Genomic DNA, 13,279 nt, shown 5'->3' with positions numbered 1-13,279 from the left:
AATCCAGTCGGGGTGTTTTGTATATAGAGGCGATGCAAGTTAACTTTAGAGACGCGCAATGAGCAGCGGTAGGATCAACAGTTCAAAGTCTATGCGAGTGAGCACTTGTACGAGAATGGTCAAGGGATGCGCGAGCGGATGGGCATGTGGTGAGCTGGTCGACTGGCTTGGCGAGGGTCTAACTTAGCGCAACTGCCCTCAAAAAAAGTTACCGCGTCCGAGCTCTCCTCCGAACTTTTGCGCGTAACCACCGTCGCGACCACATATTGTTCCACACAATTGCAGCTGACCACAATGGCCCCCGACGATACAAAGGGAAAGAAGCGCAAGAGTAAGAAATGGCGACATGGGCAACATAATTTTGTAATTTTGTCAGCTAATATCGCATAGGCGCACCTGAGACAACGCCCAAGGCAAAGAAGGCCAAGAAAGCCGACGATGTAGCCGCCAGCGAGCCCAAGCCAACGCGCAAGTCTGCGCGCAAGCAAGCCTCCGACTTCATGGACGTTGACGAAGAGAAGGAAGTTGCGCCTGTTGTTGCTGCTGAGCCCGTCAAGCCCAAGAAGGGCAAGCAGAGCAAGGCCGCCGCTCCCGCAAAGGTACCTGAGCCTGCTGCAGAAGTCGCAGAGGTCGCAGAGGTCCAGGAGAAGCCCAAGAAGCAGGCAAAGAAGGCAAAGACTGCTGTTGTAGAGGAGACTACTGTCACAGAGACTCCCAAGGAGACAACAAAGAAGACGAAGAAGACAAAGGTGGCCGCTGATGTCCCAGCTGTCGTAGAAGAGACCACTGTAGTCACCAAGCCTAAGAAGACAAAGGGTGGCAAGAAGCAGGAGGCGCCCGAGCCTGAGCCCGAGCCCGAGCCAGAGGTGGACGCCACAGAGCCCGCCGCCGCCTCAGATGATGAAGACGTTGCAGAAGACGACCAGACAGCAGCCCTGCTTGCTGGCTTCAGCGACGACGACTCAGACGATGCCGACGAGGATGTCGACTTCAACGAGGACGAAAAGATTCCAAAGCTCAGCGCAAAGCAGAGGAAAGCCATCAAGCAGGCCGAGGACGCCCCCAAGTCCAACCAGCCTGGTGTCATTTATGTCGGGTACGAACACTTTACCTCACTCCTTGGTATCCTGCTAACTTTCGAACTAGTCGTGTGCCACGCGGTTTTTATGAACCCCAAATGAAGAAGTACTTTTCTCAGTTTGGAAAGGTCAACCAGTTACGTTTGTCGCGTAACAAGAAGACGGGCGCCTCCAAACACTATGCTTTCGTTGAATTCCAATCACAAGAAGTAGCTGACATTGTCGCACGGACCATGAACAACTACCTCCTCTTCGGCCACGTCCTCAAGGTTCACCTTATTCCCACCGACCAAGTACACCCTGATCTTTTCAAGGGTGCCAAACAGCGGTTCAAGGTCGATCCCCGCAACAAGAAGGCTGGTCTTGAGATGGAGCGTGGGGCTGAGCGCTCGCAGTGGGAGAAGCGTGTTGTGAATGAGAACAAGCGGAGAGGTACCAAGGCCAAGGAGCTAAAGGAGATTTTTGACTACGAGTTTGAGGCACCGACACTCAAGACTGTCGACAGCGTCCCCGCGCACACTACCATAAAGAAGCTCAAGCCTTCGGAGTCCAAGAAGCTTATTACCGACACGCCTGCTGAGGAGGTTACTGTTGCCGAGCCAAAGGTCAAGAAGGGCAAGAAGGGAGCAAAGGCTGAGGCTGAGACACCAGCAACCGAGGCCGTTGAGCCTACCAAGGTAGCCTCTCCAGCACAAGCGAAGAAGGGCAAGAAGGCCACAAAGGCAGCTGTTCCAGAGAAGCCCAATGACGTGGCTGAAGAGCCTGCAGTAGTCGAACCTGCCGCCGACAAGAAGACCAAAAAGGACAAGAAGCGAAAGTCCGACGTTGCACTTGAGACTAGCACTGCCGTCGAGGAGGCTGTTGCCGAAGCACCAGCCAAGAACAAGAGGGCGAAGAAGGAAAAGGAGAGCAAGCCCGAGACTATTGTCGAGGAAGTCGAGGAGAAGAAGGTTGCTGCAAAGCCCAAGAAAGCTAGCAAGAAGGCAAAGGCTTGAGTGTTCATACCCATGAATATGATACATTAGTCTTGGTCTTGAGTTTTCTTGGTCGTTCATCCCATATAAACGTTCAGGTGACTTCGCCTGGCATGGAAATGATCTACTCTTGGTGACTGTTTTGTGTCTTAGCGTTTGACGATTTTCTTCTATTCTTCGACACATGGAGCGAATGTTATGAAAAGCGAGGGGTCGGTATGGGTAGGATAAGATAGGACATACCAATCAAAAATGTTTCCATCACTACCAACTCATCTATAACCCTACTCTCATGTCAGCACCACCCTGTAGTCATGCTACGCCCCGAAGGATTGCATAGCGCGATCGTCCCGCCCTCACAGCCCCCCATACCGTTAGCCCCCAGCAATTGAAACGCGACATATTTAACCAAGTCGACAATTCCTCACAGAACATCCCCTCCTTCCCCTCCCGTTCCCCCCCAATCTCCCATCTTTCCCCCCGCTCGAATCCAATTCTCAGACTTCCCCTCAAATGGCGAACGCAGACCCCCGCCTCTCAGCATCCCAAATGCACAACTCCGTCACCACCCTACCTCCCGCAACCAGACACATAATCACACACGATGCCCAAGGAAAAAGCGTCATCCATTCCGCTCCAGCACTGCAATATTACGGATATCCCGGTCTAGGCGGCGCATCTCGCTCCTGTACGAGCCCCCCCCTTTCTTTCCTCCTCCATCCAAAAACACACAAACACCCACCCAACATCCCCAATAAATCTTCAAAATCCTAACCTTGTAAAGACGCAACTTCATCTACCCCAGTCTCCATAGAGGGCGAAGTAGATGTAAAAGCGTACCTCGCCCCCACCGGCCCCCAAAGCTACACAACCCGCGACATCGTGTCCCCAGGCTCAGGCTCGCACTTGATAGTCTGCGAGTTGGGTCCCGGACAAGCGAGCCAGATGCATCAGACGGTTTCTGTAGATTACGTAGTGTGTACGCATGGACGGTTAAATATGCAGACGGGGGGTGGAGAGGTGATTGAATTGGGACCTGGTGTGAGTTTTTTTCATCTCCCCCCCCCCTTTTTTTTTGCTGGTAGCTATAGGATTGAAGCTGATGAGTTTTGTGTATATTTTAGGATCACGTTGTTCAGAGGGGAACAATGCATAAGTGGATTAATGGGTCGGATACGGAGCCTACGCGCTTCATTGCTGTTACGGTGCCGTGCGAGCCGTTTAAGATTCCGGGGACGGACAAGATGCTACAAGAGGTGCATGTTGAGGGGAGTGAGGTGAAGGATTGGGATTTGAGTAAGCTGTAAAGTATGTACCAAATTTGGATTGATACACCATTGAAATCGAGCAGTACGATGCAGAGTAAACATCGACAATGGAAGAAGTTAATGGTTTCATTTCTCGCTAACAACACAATACAAAACTGCTCATCTGACTCGACTAGCATCCAGCTCAGTGACCCCTCCGAGAACCATCCCTGTCTTAACCAGTACCTGATACGGCGAGCTTCATCAGATGGTCCATGAATGTTTGCAAACTGACGTCGTCGGTGAAGATGGTCTGTGCGGTCTGCGCGACGCCACCGTAGGTTCCAGTAGTGTGTGTTGTCGAAGGGTTGAGCTTGCTGAGCAGGAAACGGGCTTGCGAACCACCAGCATCGCACACAATGAAACGGGGAAGTGGGAAACGATCTTGAATGAGCTCCTTGGCGTCCTCCTTGGGCGCTTCCAAGAGTGCTCGGAAGTTCTCGTAGCCCTCTTGCTCGTGGTAACCAGCCTTCCTCCATTCCGCCATAGTCTCGCCGTGGAAAATAAGAATGTGGAAGAAGGTGTCGAGCAACAGAATGGTCTCGTTTTGGATCGAGCTGGAGTCGAGGAGTACGGGCTGGCCGCCTTCATGGTCAAAGCCGTAGCTGTCCAAAGTTGGTTGAATCATGATGAGTGAGTTGCTGACATCCTCGCGGTTCAAGACGTGACGGTAAAAGGCAGTTTCATCAGGAGAGTTGTTGAAGACTTGCAAGAATTGCGAACGACGGAGATGGAACATGAACTGCGGGTATAGCGTGAAGTTCTTTTCGAGTCTGGTATGAAGTTAGCAGTGGACTTGACGAATTTCAGCCTGCCAATGTTTGCGCTCGACGCAGTGCTAATATCTCGGGGCTAAAAGTTGTATACATACCTAAATGACGAAGGATCGTCCTTCCTGTACTCGGCAAAGCGAGCGCATAGTCGGATCAACATGCGGTCAACCCATCTCAAGACGTCTGGGCCGTCGTCGACCTCAGCCTTGAATACTGCTATCCTCGACATGAGTACTGCAGCGGCTTCTTGGTCAAAGGATTGGGCAATGGCGGGGTCGCCAGAAGGACCACTCAACGGTCGGGCTACGGTGGTGACTATGGGATGTTAGCGCTTGTAGTTGGCATCGCAACAATACTTTAGCATACCTCTCAGGTGGTACTGGCCAGACGAGTGCTGGTAGTGTGTGAGGAACTGGATAAGAGCCTGTTGCTGGCCTGATTGCATCTGGCTCGGTCCTCCCTGACTGGCAATTTCAAAGTAGATACCGTACGAAGACTCGGGATCGATACCGCACATCTTCCATGCGCACGTGCTTCCAATACCGATTTCAGTCTCGCCAACAGCTACGGACTTCTTGTTGAGCGAAACTGCATGACCAATCAGACCACTAAGTTTCAACTCCTTTGTGGTAAGGACCTCAAGGTTGGCGTTGAAAGCCATGAGGAGATTGTCATCGGCGTCTTTGTTAAAGACACGCGCAAATGACTGCTTGTACATGGACGAAGTGAAGCTGTCCGTCAAGATCATATGTCCACCTGTCGAGTTGGCAAGACCGCGCATTTCGAGCAGACCAACCTGGTCAAGACATCCGGCAAAGATATCGACGATATGGCCGTTGTGTGAAACACGCTTGGCAAGGTTCTCGTAGAATTTGAGAGCCTTTTTGTAGTACTTGATGTTGTCGCGGTCGATATCGTGGTGCGATCGAATGGGCTCACGGAGCTCGGGTCCAACAACCATACCAGGACCCTCGGTCGCTGGGCCACCGCTGAACAGCATGATACGGGAACCCTTGTTCACGAATTGTGTCTCCAAAAGTCCGGCCGCCACACTGAGCGCGACGCCGGTACACCTTAAAGGGCGCTTGTCGTTTGCGACGGGCCAGGGATCTCGCTGAAGGGCCTCGAGGGCGTTTGTCAATTGGAATTCGCACTGCGATACAGGAAGGATGAAGCGCGCGCCGGCTCCTGCTGGGGGTGCCATGGGAGGCCGGCCAGGCTGCTGTGGAATGCCTGGTCGCGCAGCCATCTGGCTGAGGCCAAGCATCTCGTGGACCTGCTTGGAGGAGTAGTCTTTGCTACCGCGGAAGACATAGGACTTGGCGCACTCGGTGTAACCCAGCTCATGAACTTGAGCCTGAAATTATTAGCCAGTTATAATAATACCAGAGTTGTTCCACTCACCATGGTGCCATATGTGATGAGACCAACGAGAGCGTATGCGGGGAGCAGACTCAAGCTCATGATGATTGAGTCCTTGAGAGCCTTTAGGCTGTCCTCCTCCTGGCATGTATCGACGACGAAGAGGAAGATGGGAGGAGTGTCTACGGGCTGAGGGAGACGGTACTCGATGGTGGTGCTGGCTGCGTGCAGCTCTGGGGGTATTTGCTGCTCGGAAATGTCCTTGTAGTGGGGTGGGAGAGAGTTGCGGTTGAGACAGAAGGGACATATCCAGACACGGGCGCGCATGTCAATCTGGCTGTCGGAATATCAGCCACGGTACATTTTGCATGTGTAGCATTGGGTCTCATCATACCAGAAGGGGTTGAGGACGGCCTTGCATGGTGCTCTGCAGACAACGGGCTGATATTGGAGCAGCGGGGTTTCGGTCTTCTCCTTCAGAGGGGTGTATAGGGCGCCAATGGGGACGACAAGGCGAGATGCTTCCTGTATGAATGGTCAGCATTCCCTTGGCATGATTGCGACGGGCGAAGGCAGCGGTCAGCATACCATGCGCGAGCTTGGAAACGTGTTCCAACTGAGGCGGAGACCATCTCTGTCCTCGATCTCGCTCCACTGGTCCTTGAGCGCCTCAAAGTCGGCCATGGTGGATGGTTGCGAGGCGTCTCGGTATGTTGAGACGATTGGTAGGAGGGAGTGTTGTAGTAGGGCAAGGTTGGTGCTGGAGGGCAGAACCGAGGGCGCCCACGATAGGTGACGGACTTGGTGGGGCTACGAGAGACGTGCGCCGGGCGAGAGTAGAGCGGTGTAGGGGAGATGGGATGAGGGCAGAGGAGAGGAATATGTTGCTGCCTCTTGACCAAACACAGGATATGGCAACGTCTCAATTCCAGAGCTCCCTTGGTCAAGCTACATATGCGTGGGTACTCGAGTTGGCGATGCGGCCAGATGTTCTTGCCCTAGCGCGCCTGTTTGGGCCTAGCGCGCGATGACGGCGTTCAAAACCTCTGATTTTCTCGGGCAGCTCTCGCTTCTTCTTTCTCTTCATCACCGCCAGCTTCACAATACTACGTAACGGCAGGCTCCTAGTTCTCCAATGAATGAGCCTGTTTTCGCGCTGTGCGCAGAAGAGATATAGGCCCATGGCTGGGCGCCCGATCTGGAAAACTCGTTCCGAGTATACTGAGAGGTTGGGAATCAGCAGAGGTCACATTTCAATCGTCTTTTCTCTTGTTTATGTGCTCGCCGGGGCGCGTGTTCACGCTCATTGTTTTTGCAGCGCGCAAACTCAATGTCACGTGCGTCGCTCTGCCCCCATGTCGGATGCAGCTATTTTTGAATCACTTCACTCCACCCTGGCTCTACCCTGTCAACATGCATTGCTGCCGTTCACCTTGCGTTCCCGAATCCAGCATTCTCTTCCGTTGTCGCATTCTATTCCTCGCTGCGACTCACGCTTCCCCGTGCTACAAGTATACTTTCCAGCAGCCTTTGTTGTCTGTCATGGCGCGCTTGTTATGACACGAAGCTCTTCACGCGTACGCACACGGTGATGTCAATTGAAGCTGACCAAGCACCCCCGCAAAGGCTACCTCGTGTTGGGAATGTATCTGTTGTCGATCCCATATCCACTGCCATCTACATACACAATGCCATTGGGTTTCGCGGATTACTAACTATGGATCCCTCAGGTAGTTGTACTCGGTGTCGCATTCTACTTTTTCGCATGACGCTGGCGTCAGCTATCGGCAGCCTGTCCAGTCTGGCTTGTGTTGACAGAAAGTGAAATGAGCCAACCTTGTGGCGGATGACCTTTCGCCGGGAAGGTGGTACCAATGGCTTGTTCGTTTGCTGTCAAGGTTTGCTGACCTCTCATCTCTCACTTGCACCCAATGCCTCAGTCACTCTACCCATCCCCTCGTTCAGTATGACTTCTTTCTATCCGGCCACTGCTACCGCCATCGCCCTGGCTTTGATTCTCGTCTACACAATCTGTTCACTGTCTACGTACGATCCTACATCCATCTTCTTCAACGCGTCCAATGCCTACATCCCGCGATACTCTGCTCTGAGGTACCGACAGGCCATGGCGTACGTGTCGAGTTACAACTCTACATCCAGCGCCGGTTTGTTGGGGGGCAAGGACTCCAACAAGAAACTATGTATTGGCATACCCTCAGTCGCGCGCCATGGCCCACAATACCTACCTGGTGCCATTGGGTCTCTGTTGGAAGGCCTGACGGTGGATGAAAGGAGCGAAATATACCTCATGGTGTTTATACCACATTCAGATCCCAAAGCCCACCCAGCTTACGGAGAGACATGGCTACCGAGGCTGACCGATCGTGTACTCACATACGAAGGGCTCAATGCAAAAGAACTGGCCCACGTTCGCAAAATGGAGGCCCAAGGAGGCACGTTCAAAGAGAAGGGACTGTACGATTACTCATATCTGGTATCCAAATGTGCAGAGCTTAACACGCCGTATATTGCCGTTCTCGAAGACGACGTTCTCGCCATGGACGGATGGTATCACCGCACCATGAATGCACTTTTAGATGCTGAGGACCAGTCAACACAACGATTCGGGAAGAAATTCTTGTATCTCCGCCTATTCTACACGGAAGCTTTTCTAGGCTGGAACTCGGAAGAATGGAAGACATATCTCTTCTATTCGCTCTGCTTCTCTAGCATGCCGGCAGCAGTTGTTTCTTTCTTGCGCGTTACAAAGTTTTTACCAAAGCCTCCGCTGCTACTCAAAACACACCTGCGGCCATCAGAGGGGCGCAGTGGATACAGCTTGCGTCGCCTAGTGGTCACATTATACGCCCTCATGGCGGTATTCATCCTGCTCTTCTTCGCACTGGGGCGCATGACTGTTCTACCTCTTCCAACCGGCGTTCATGAAATGCAGCGGTTCGGCTGCTGCAGTCAAGCTTTTGTCTTCCCCAGGCAGAAGGCTCTTGACCTAGTCTCATACTTTGCGGAAGTGAAGACTGGCTACATGGATGTTTTGACGGAGCGCTATGCCGATGCGAGAGGTGAGCTGCGGTATGCTATCACGCCCAGCCTTTTCCAACATGTTGGTAAAACGAGCAGCAAGATGAGTTCTCATGGGCCAATCATCAAGGGAAAGACGTGGAGCTTTGCCTTTGAAAGGTATAATGCAGACAAGTTGAGACAAGAGCACGAGGCGGTGGGAATGTGGAAAGATGGGTTGGACGAAGTATGATAGGTCGAGTTCGCAATGCGATGGATGCATGGTACTGCACTCTTTATGTATAATCTCTCTCGTATATAGTTGTAATGAATGAAATGCGCGCCCGTACTCTTGAATAATTAGATGCCTACTTAAAGTAAGATTTTATCAACAATTATATTGATTTCTTTTTTTTTGTTGAAGTGTCCTCCAGCGGATACAAAAGTAGCTACATTCCATCCGTACGGTAGCGCCAAGCTCATGACTTTGAGAATTTCACGTGAGCCATCTTGAAGATTTTAGTCCAGCAGGTTCTCAAGAACTTGCGACACACGGATTTATTACATTTGATTTGTCTGGAATGGTACATACGACCATTGGAAACTGAGAGCTAGCCATCCCGTCCGATCTGGCATATATAAGCAGTTTACCGGCGGATTAGTAGTTAGGTGGGTGACCACTAGCGAATCCCCGCTGTCGTATGTTTTCGCAAATCTTTTTTTGGTCGATTTGCGCATACCTTCTTCGTATTGCATTGCGGGCCGGAACGCTAGGCAATACAGCGATGGCCCTATTGTCGAGCCTGCCACCCTTGGTCATCAATGCGATTGCTTCTAAGACCTGACTGAATTCGCACTTAGCTAGGTGAAGCCTTTGAGACGAATAACACTTACAAACCTGGCCTTAATTCTTTGCTGCCGCTACCTTTCGTATACGTAATAGCCTAGAAAAGACTACAAGAAATCGAAACAGCGTAGTACATTTCTTGGATAGGAGTGTCAACCCCATTACACACTCGGGCCGATGAATGTAGTATACACGTAGTTGTAAGTACGTAGGTGGAACCCCACACTAGTTTGTTAGCGACCGGTTCTGACACACCCTGCTGCCTGATCCGGAAACCCAGGAACCCGGAACACTTCCGTCGGTCCAAACCTACCCATCACTATCTCCGCGCTCTCAATTCCCAAGAACTATTACACAATTATGCACAACTACGTGTGCGAGATCCCGAAATGCTCTCTAATATTTGCTTGTCATAGGCTGCCCTTGCCTTATCTCTTGTCCGCCCCGCCGTGCTCCACGTGCGGGATACGATAAGAAAACAGGATGGGTGGGTATGATAGGAAAGCAAGGTTGGGCGGTTCCAAGCCGCGGTACAATGGGGAATGCAGATAGTTAACTTGGAATGAAGAAGATTGGCGTTGGGTATGCTGCTAGCATGCACGAGTAAGTGTGGCCGTATATAATATGGAGGGTGCCAACGTAGATACCAAGGCGTGTGTATTACCGTCCCTATCTTGTATATCATGGGAATGATGGGTATAGTGAGAGCCCTGGCCGCCGTCTCATTGGTTGCAGCGAATGTCGAGGCAGCGAATGTCGAGGCTGCTTTGTCTTCTACGGGCTTCACGGTATCCCTATCGGACATTGACTATTTCCTACCCCCAAAGCCGGTGGCCAAAATATCTGGATGCGAGGAAATCCAGGCACTTTTCGAAGTTGCACCGTTTGTGCCATTTACGGTGGTCAAGGGCAATGGCTCGGTAGCGGATATCGCATCGCTAACGGCTGGTTATGCCGACGACGATGTGTGGCAGGAAGGCTTCATGCAAGGTACTTACTTCATAGAGCATTTGCAGCTTTGCAATTAACACATCATTCAGCAATCTATGCGCAGGTTAGCACTGTGAGAATCACAAACTCATCTATCCTCATACTATCTGGCAACGCCACGTCTCAATTGCCTGTCGGACCCTACTTCCTCAATGCCGCCGGTCAGGTCTTCGAAGCATGGAGGCTGTTTTCGGACGTGCAGGGTGCATTTACAGAGTCGGCAATTGGTAATAGAGACGGTTCATACTCGGTGCTGCCCGCTGGCACAGTTGGTCAACGTCAGGCAATTGCTGTGCCTTCTCGTCTGTACTTTACCAAGACTGCTGAAAAGCCATTGGCGGGTGTACGAATCGGTATAAAAGACATTTATGGTAAATTGAGACGACCAGGTAGTTGTTGCATATTGCTGACTTGACCAGATATCAGAGGTCTTCGCACTTCAAACGGCAATCGAGCGTGGTACTGGCTATATCCCCCAGCCGACGCCACTGCACCACCTGTGCAGAACTTGATTGATGCCGGAGCCGTTATTGTCGGCAAGATGATCACCTCTCAATTCGCCAATGGAGAGACTGCGACTGCTGACTGGGTAGACTACCATGCGTCGTTCAATCCTCGTGGAGATGGCTATCAAGACACATCTTCGAGCTCCGCTGGCGGTGGTGCTGGTACCGCATCGTACTCATGGTTAGATATCAGTCTGGGCTCAGATACTGGTGGAAGTGTGCGTGGCCCAGCCCAAGTTCAAGGTTTGTATGGCAACCGACCGTCACACGGCCTGGTCTCTTTGGATCATACAATGCCGCTCAGTCCTGTACTTGACACACCCGGTTTGCTCGCCCGCAATCCTCATATCTGGATGGAAGCTGCCAAAGTCATGTATGGTCCCAACATCACCATAACCGATAGCTACCCCAAGAGCATTCAGACGATTGGATGGCCTACGGAGGTAGAAGACGAGGCTGATCAGCTGCTTATCGACTTCTTGGGCAACGTTACCAAGTTTTTGAATGCGAATGCAACAGCATACAATCTGACAGCAGAATTCGATGATGCCAACCCAGATGTTGCACCGTTGGGAACGTTCATGAACCTCACGTACGCAATTCTCATCACCAAGCAACAAATTGAGCTGGTCCGCGAACCGTTCTATGCCGACTACGCAGCCAAACACGATGGGCGGCTTCCGTTCGTCAACCCTACACCGCTCGCTCGCTGGGGGTGGGGTGAGGAGCAGAACATGACTGTGGCCGAGGCCATTGCCGACAAGACCTTGTTCCAGAATTGGGCCAACGAGACTGTGCTTACTCCTTCGGTGGCGACATGTTCCAAGTCGCTCGTCATGTACGTTGGCTCGACTGGCAGCAGGACCTACCGCAACGCGTATCGGGGCGAGCCTCGCGTCCCGCTGGGTTTCAGCAACGGCCGGATTTCAGTCATGTCGGAAGTGCCCGACTATGTTGTGCCGCTGGGCGAGACGCCGTATGATTCATTGATTACCGGCCATGTAGAGTACCTGCCTGTCACGGCCAATCTGCTGGCGGCAAAGGGATGCGATGGCATGCTGTTCTCGCTCATCTCGGAGCTTTACGATGCGGGGATATTGAAGGAGAGCAAGGTCGGACAGAGCGGAGTGACTGGTGGGGAGATACTGTACCGAAGAGGGATGCCAGTGTATTGATAGCTGGGCCCTAATACATTATAGTTCTTGTGAATACCTTTGCGAGGATTGGTGTTGTGGTTGACCAATGAGGGCGTTCGGATGTGGGGGGAAGAAGAATAGGGTTGCTCAACGGAGTTCCGTGCAGGTACCTCCGCCATTGGCCAATCACAGCGCAGATAATGAGCTCCTTCAATCCGAATGGCGCCCACTGGCCAATGCGATTACAGACGCTGTTCCGCGCCTCTTCTTTGTGTGACGTCCGGACTTGGTGATGGTGACGACACAGCAAAATCACGAGTGAATTGGAATAGCATCGCTGTTGCAATGGGAGCACAATACGCACTCGATTCGGCTCTCCGCTGTGCTTTGCGGAAACAGACCGCCTGTTTGCAGCTTTGAAACTTCACGCCCACGGTCCGAGTAAGCTCAGCACATTGCTTTCTGCATCTCTCGCTTATCGATTGCCTGTATAAGTAAAGACGCCCACCCTCGGGTCACCTCTCACTGGAAAGCACCTGCATCGACATCTCTCCTACACGACCTTCGGCTTGCTTGTTAGAATCCCTCAACATGTCTCTCCCAGCCCACCCAGCATTCGTGCACTTTCCCATCACCACGACCCTCTTGACGGGTGCTCTGGATGCGTTTTACTTCTTTTACAAGTATCCAGCCACGTCTTCAACTGTGGCCTCCATCTGCAAGTAGCTTCAATCCCAGCCAGGGAACCTCGTGTACTGACAATTGCTCCTCAGACAAGACTCTTGACATCAAACTCGCCCCACAGCTGTTCCCCTTCTTCAGCTACTATCTCACCATCCTCACAATCGCCTTCTCCGTGCCCGCCGTCATGACTGGCGCCTCTCAATTGATGCCGCTTATCAAGCGCGACGGCCTCAACTCCCGCAAGGCCAAGATCGCCATAGCTCATGCTGCGATCAACGACGTTACCGTTGTCGCTGCAGCCCTCAACTGGTGGACGCGCCGAAGCCGCCCCATGTTCGAGCCCACCAGCACAAACATCCTCGCCAGCTGTGTGTTGGCACTTCCCGCCACCCTGTTTGCCGCCCATTTGGGTGGAAAGCTGGTCTACAACTACGGCATGGGCTTCACCGGTGCTCAGGCCAAGGCGAAGAAGTCACAATAGATATAAAAACATACTGTCAGGAAGCAACAATGGATGTTGGAAACGGTTGAAGAAGTGAGGCACAGCATGCTGAATTGCTAGAAATCTGCAGCATGAAAAGCTGCTTTGATGAAGAAATGAAC

General features: G+C 52.1%; 7 protein-coding genes across 7 annotated transcripts; 6 read left to right on the top strand and 1 right to left on the bottom strand.

Moving 5' to 3' along the window:
* Positions 1-294: 294 nt before the first annotated feature.
* Positions 295-2,074, top strand: COCVIDRAFT_105759 (hypothetical protein; the record flags this gene model as incomplete). The annotated part of the gene is made up of 3 exons (XM_014698651.1): positions 295-331; positions 391-1,096; positions 1,147-2,074. 3 exons carry the CDS (start codon positions 295-297, stop codon positions 2,072-2,074), a joined length of 1,671 nt encoding a protein of 556 aa, XP_014554137.1.
* A 528-nt stretch (positions 2,075-2,602) lies between these two features.
* COCVIDRAFT_39915 (hypothetical protein) lies at positions 2,603-3,360 on the top strand (the record flags this gene model as incomplete). Its single annotated transcript, XM_014698650.1, has 3 exons — positions 2,603-2,741; positions 2,838-3,094; positions 3,178-3,360. The coding sequence occupies 3 exons, from the start codon at positions 2,603-2,605 to the stop codon at positions 3,358-3,360; spliced, it is 579 nt and encodes a 192-aa protein (XP_014554136.1).
* A 175-nt stretch (positions 3,361-3,535) lies between these two features.
* Positions 3,536-6,179, bottom strand: COCVIDRAFT_28748 (hypothetical protein; the record flags this gene model as incomplete). The annotated part of the gene is made up of 6 exons (XM_014698649.1): positions 3,536-4,133; positions 4,232-4,448; positions 4,500-5,490; positions 5,538-5,832; positions 5,890-6,020; positions 6,084-6,179. The coding sequence occupies 6 exons, from the start codon at positions 6,177-6,179 to the stop codon at positions 3,536-3,538; spliced, it is 2,328 nt and encodes a 775-aa protein (XP_014554135.1).
* A 591-nt stretch (positions 6,180-6,770) lies between these two features.
* On the top strand, positions 6,771-7,055 carry COCVIDRAFT_105717 (hypothetical protein; the record flags this gene model as incomplete). The annotated part of the gene is made up of 1 exon (XM_014698648.1): positions 6,771-7,055. The coding sequence occupies one exon, from the start codon at positions 6,771-6,773 to the stop codon at positions 7,053-7,055; it is 285 nt and encodes a 94-aa protein (XP_014554134.1).
* A 406-nt stretch (positions 7,056-7,461) lies between these two features.
* Positions 7,462-8,766, top strand: COCVIDRAFT_105843 (hypothetical protein; the record flags this gene model as incomplete). Its single annotated transcript, XM_014698647.1, has 1 exon — positions 7,462-8,766. The coding sequence occupies one exon, from the start codon at positions 7,462-7,464 to the stop codon at positions 8,764-8,766; it is 1,305 nt and encodes a 434-aa protein (XP_014554133.1).
* Positions 8,767-10,052: 1,286 nt separating this feature from the next.
* Positions 10,053-12,031, top strand: COCVIDRAFT_105771 (hypothetical protein; the record flags this gene model as incomplete). Its single annotated transcript, XM_014698646.1, has 3 exons — positions 10,053-10,350; positions 10,401-10,721; positions 10,770-12,031. The coding sequence occupies 3 exons, from the start codon at positions 10,053-10,055 to the stop codon at positions 12,029-12,031; spliced, it is 1,881 nt and encodes a 626-aa protein (XP_014554132.1).
* Positions 12,032-12,583: 552 nt separating this feature from the next.
* On the top strand, positions 12,584-13,157 carry COCVIDRAFT_105809 (hypothetical protein; the record flags this gene model as incomplete). Its single annotated transcript, XM_014698645.1, has 2 exons — positions 12,584-12,697; positions 12,735-13,157. The coding sequence occupies 2 exons, from the start codon at positions 12,584-12,586 to the stop codon at positions 13,155-13,157; spliced, it is 537 nt and encodes a 178-aa protein (XP_014554131.1).
* Between the last annotated feature and the right edge of the window lie 122 nt (positions 13,158-13,279).

This window comes from Bipolaris victoriae (genome assembly GCF_000527765.1).
Source record: "Bipolaris victoriae FI3 unplaced genomic scaffold scaffold_74, whole genome shotgun sequence".
Lineage (NCBI taxonomy): Eukaryota > Fungi > Ascomycota > Dothideomycetes > Pleosporales > Pleosporaceae > Bipolaris > Bipolaris victoriae.
The sequence above is the reverse complement of the archived record's forward strand: the minus strand, read 5'-3'. Positions and strand labels throughout refer to the sequence as shown.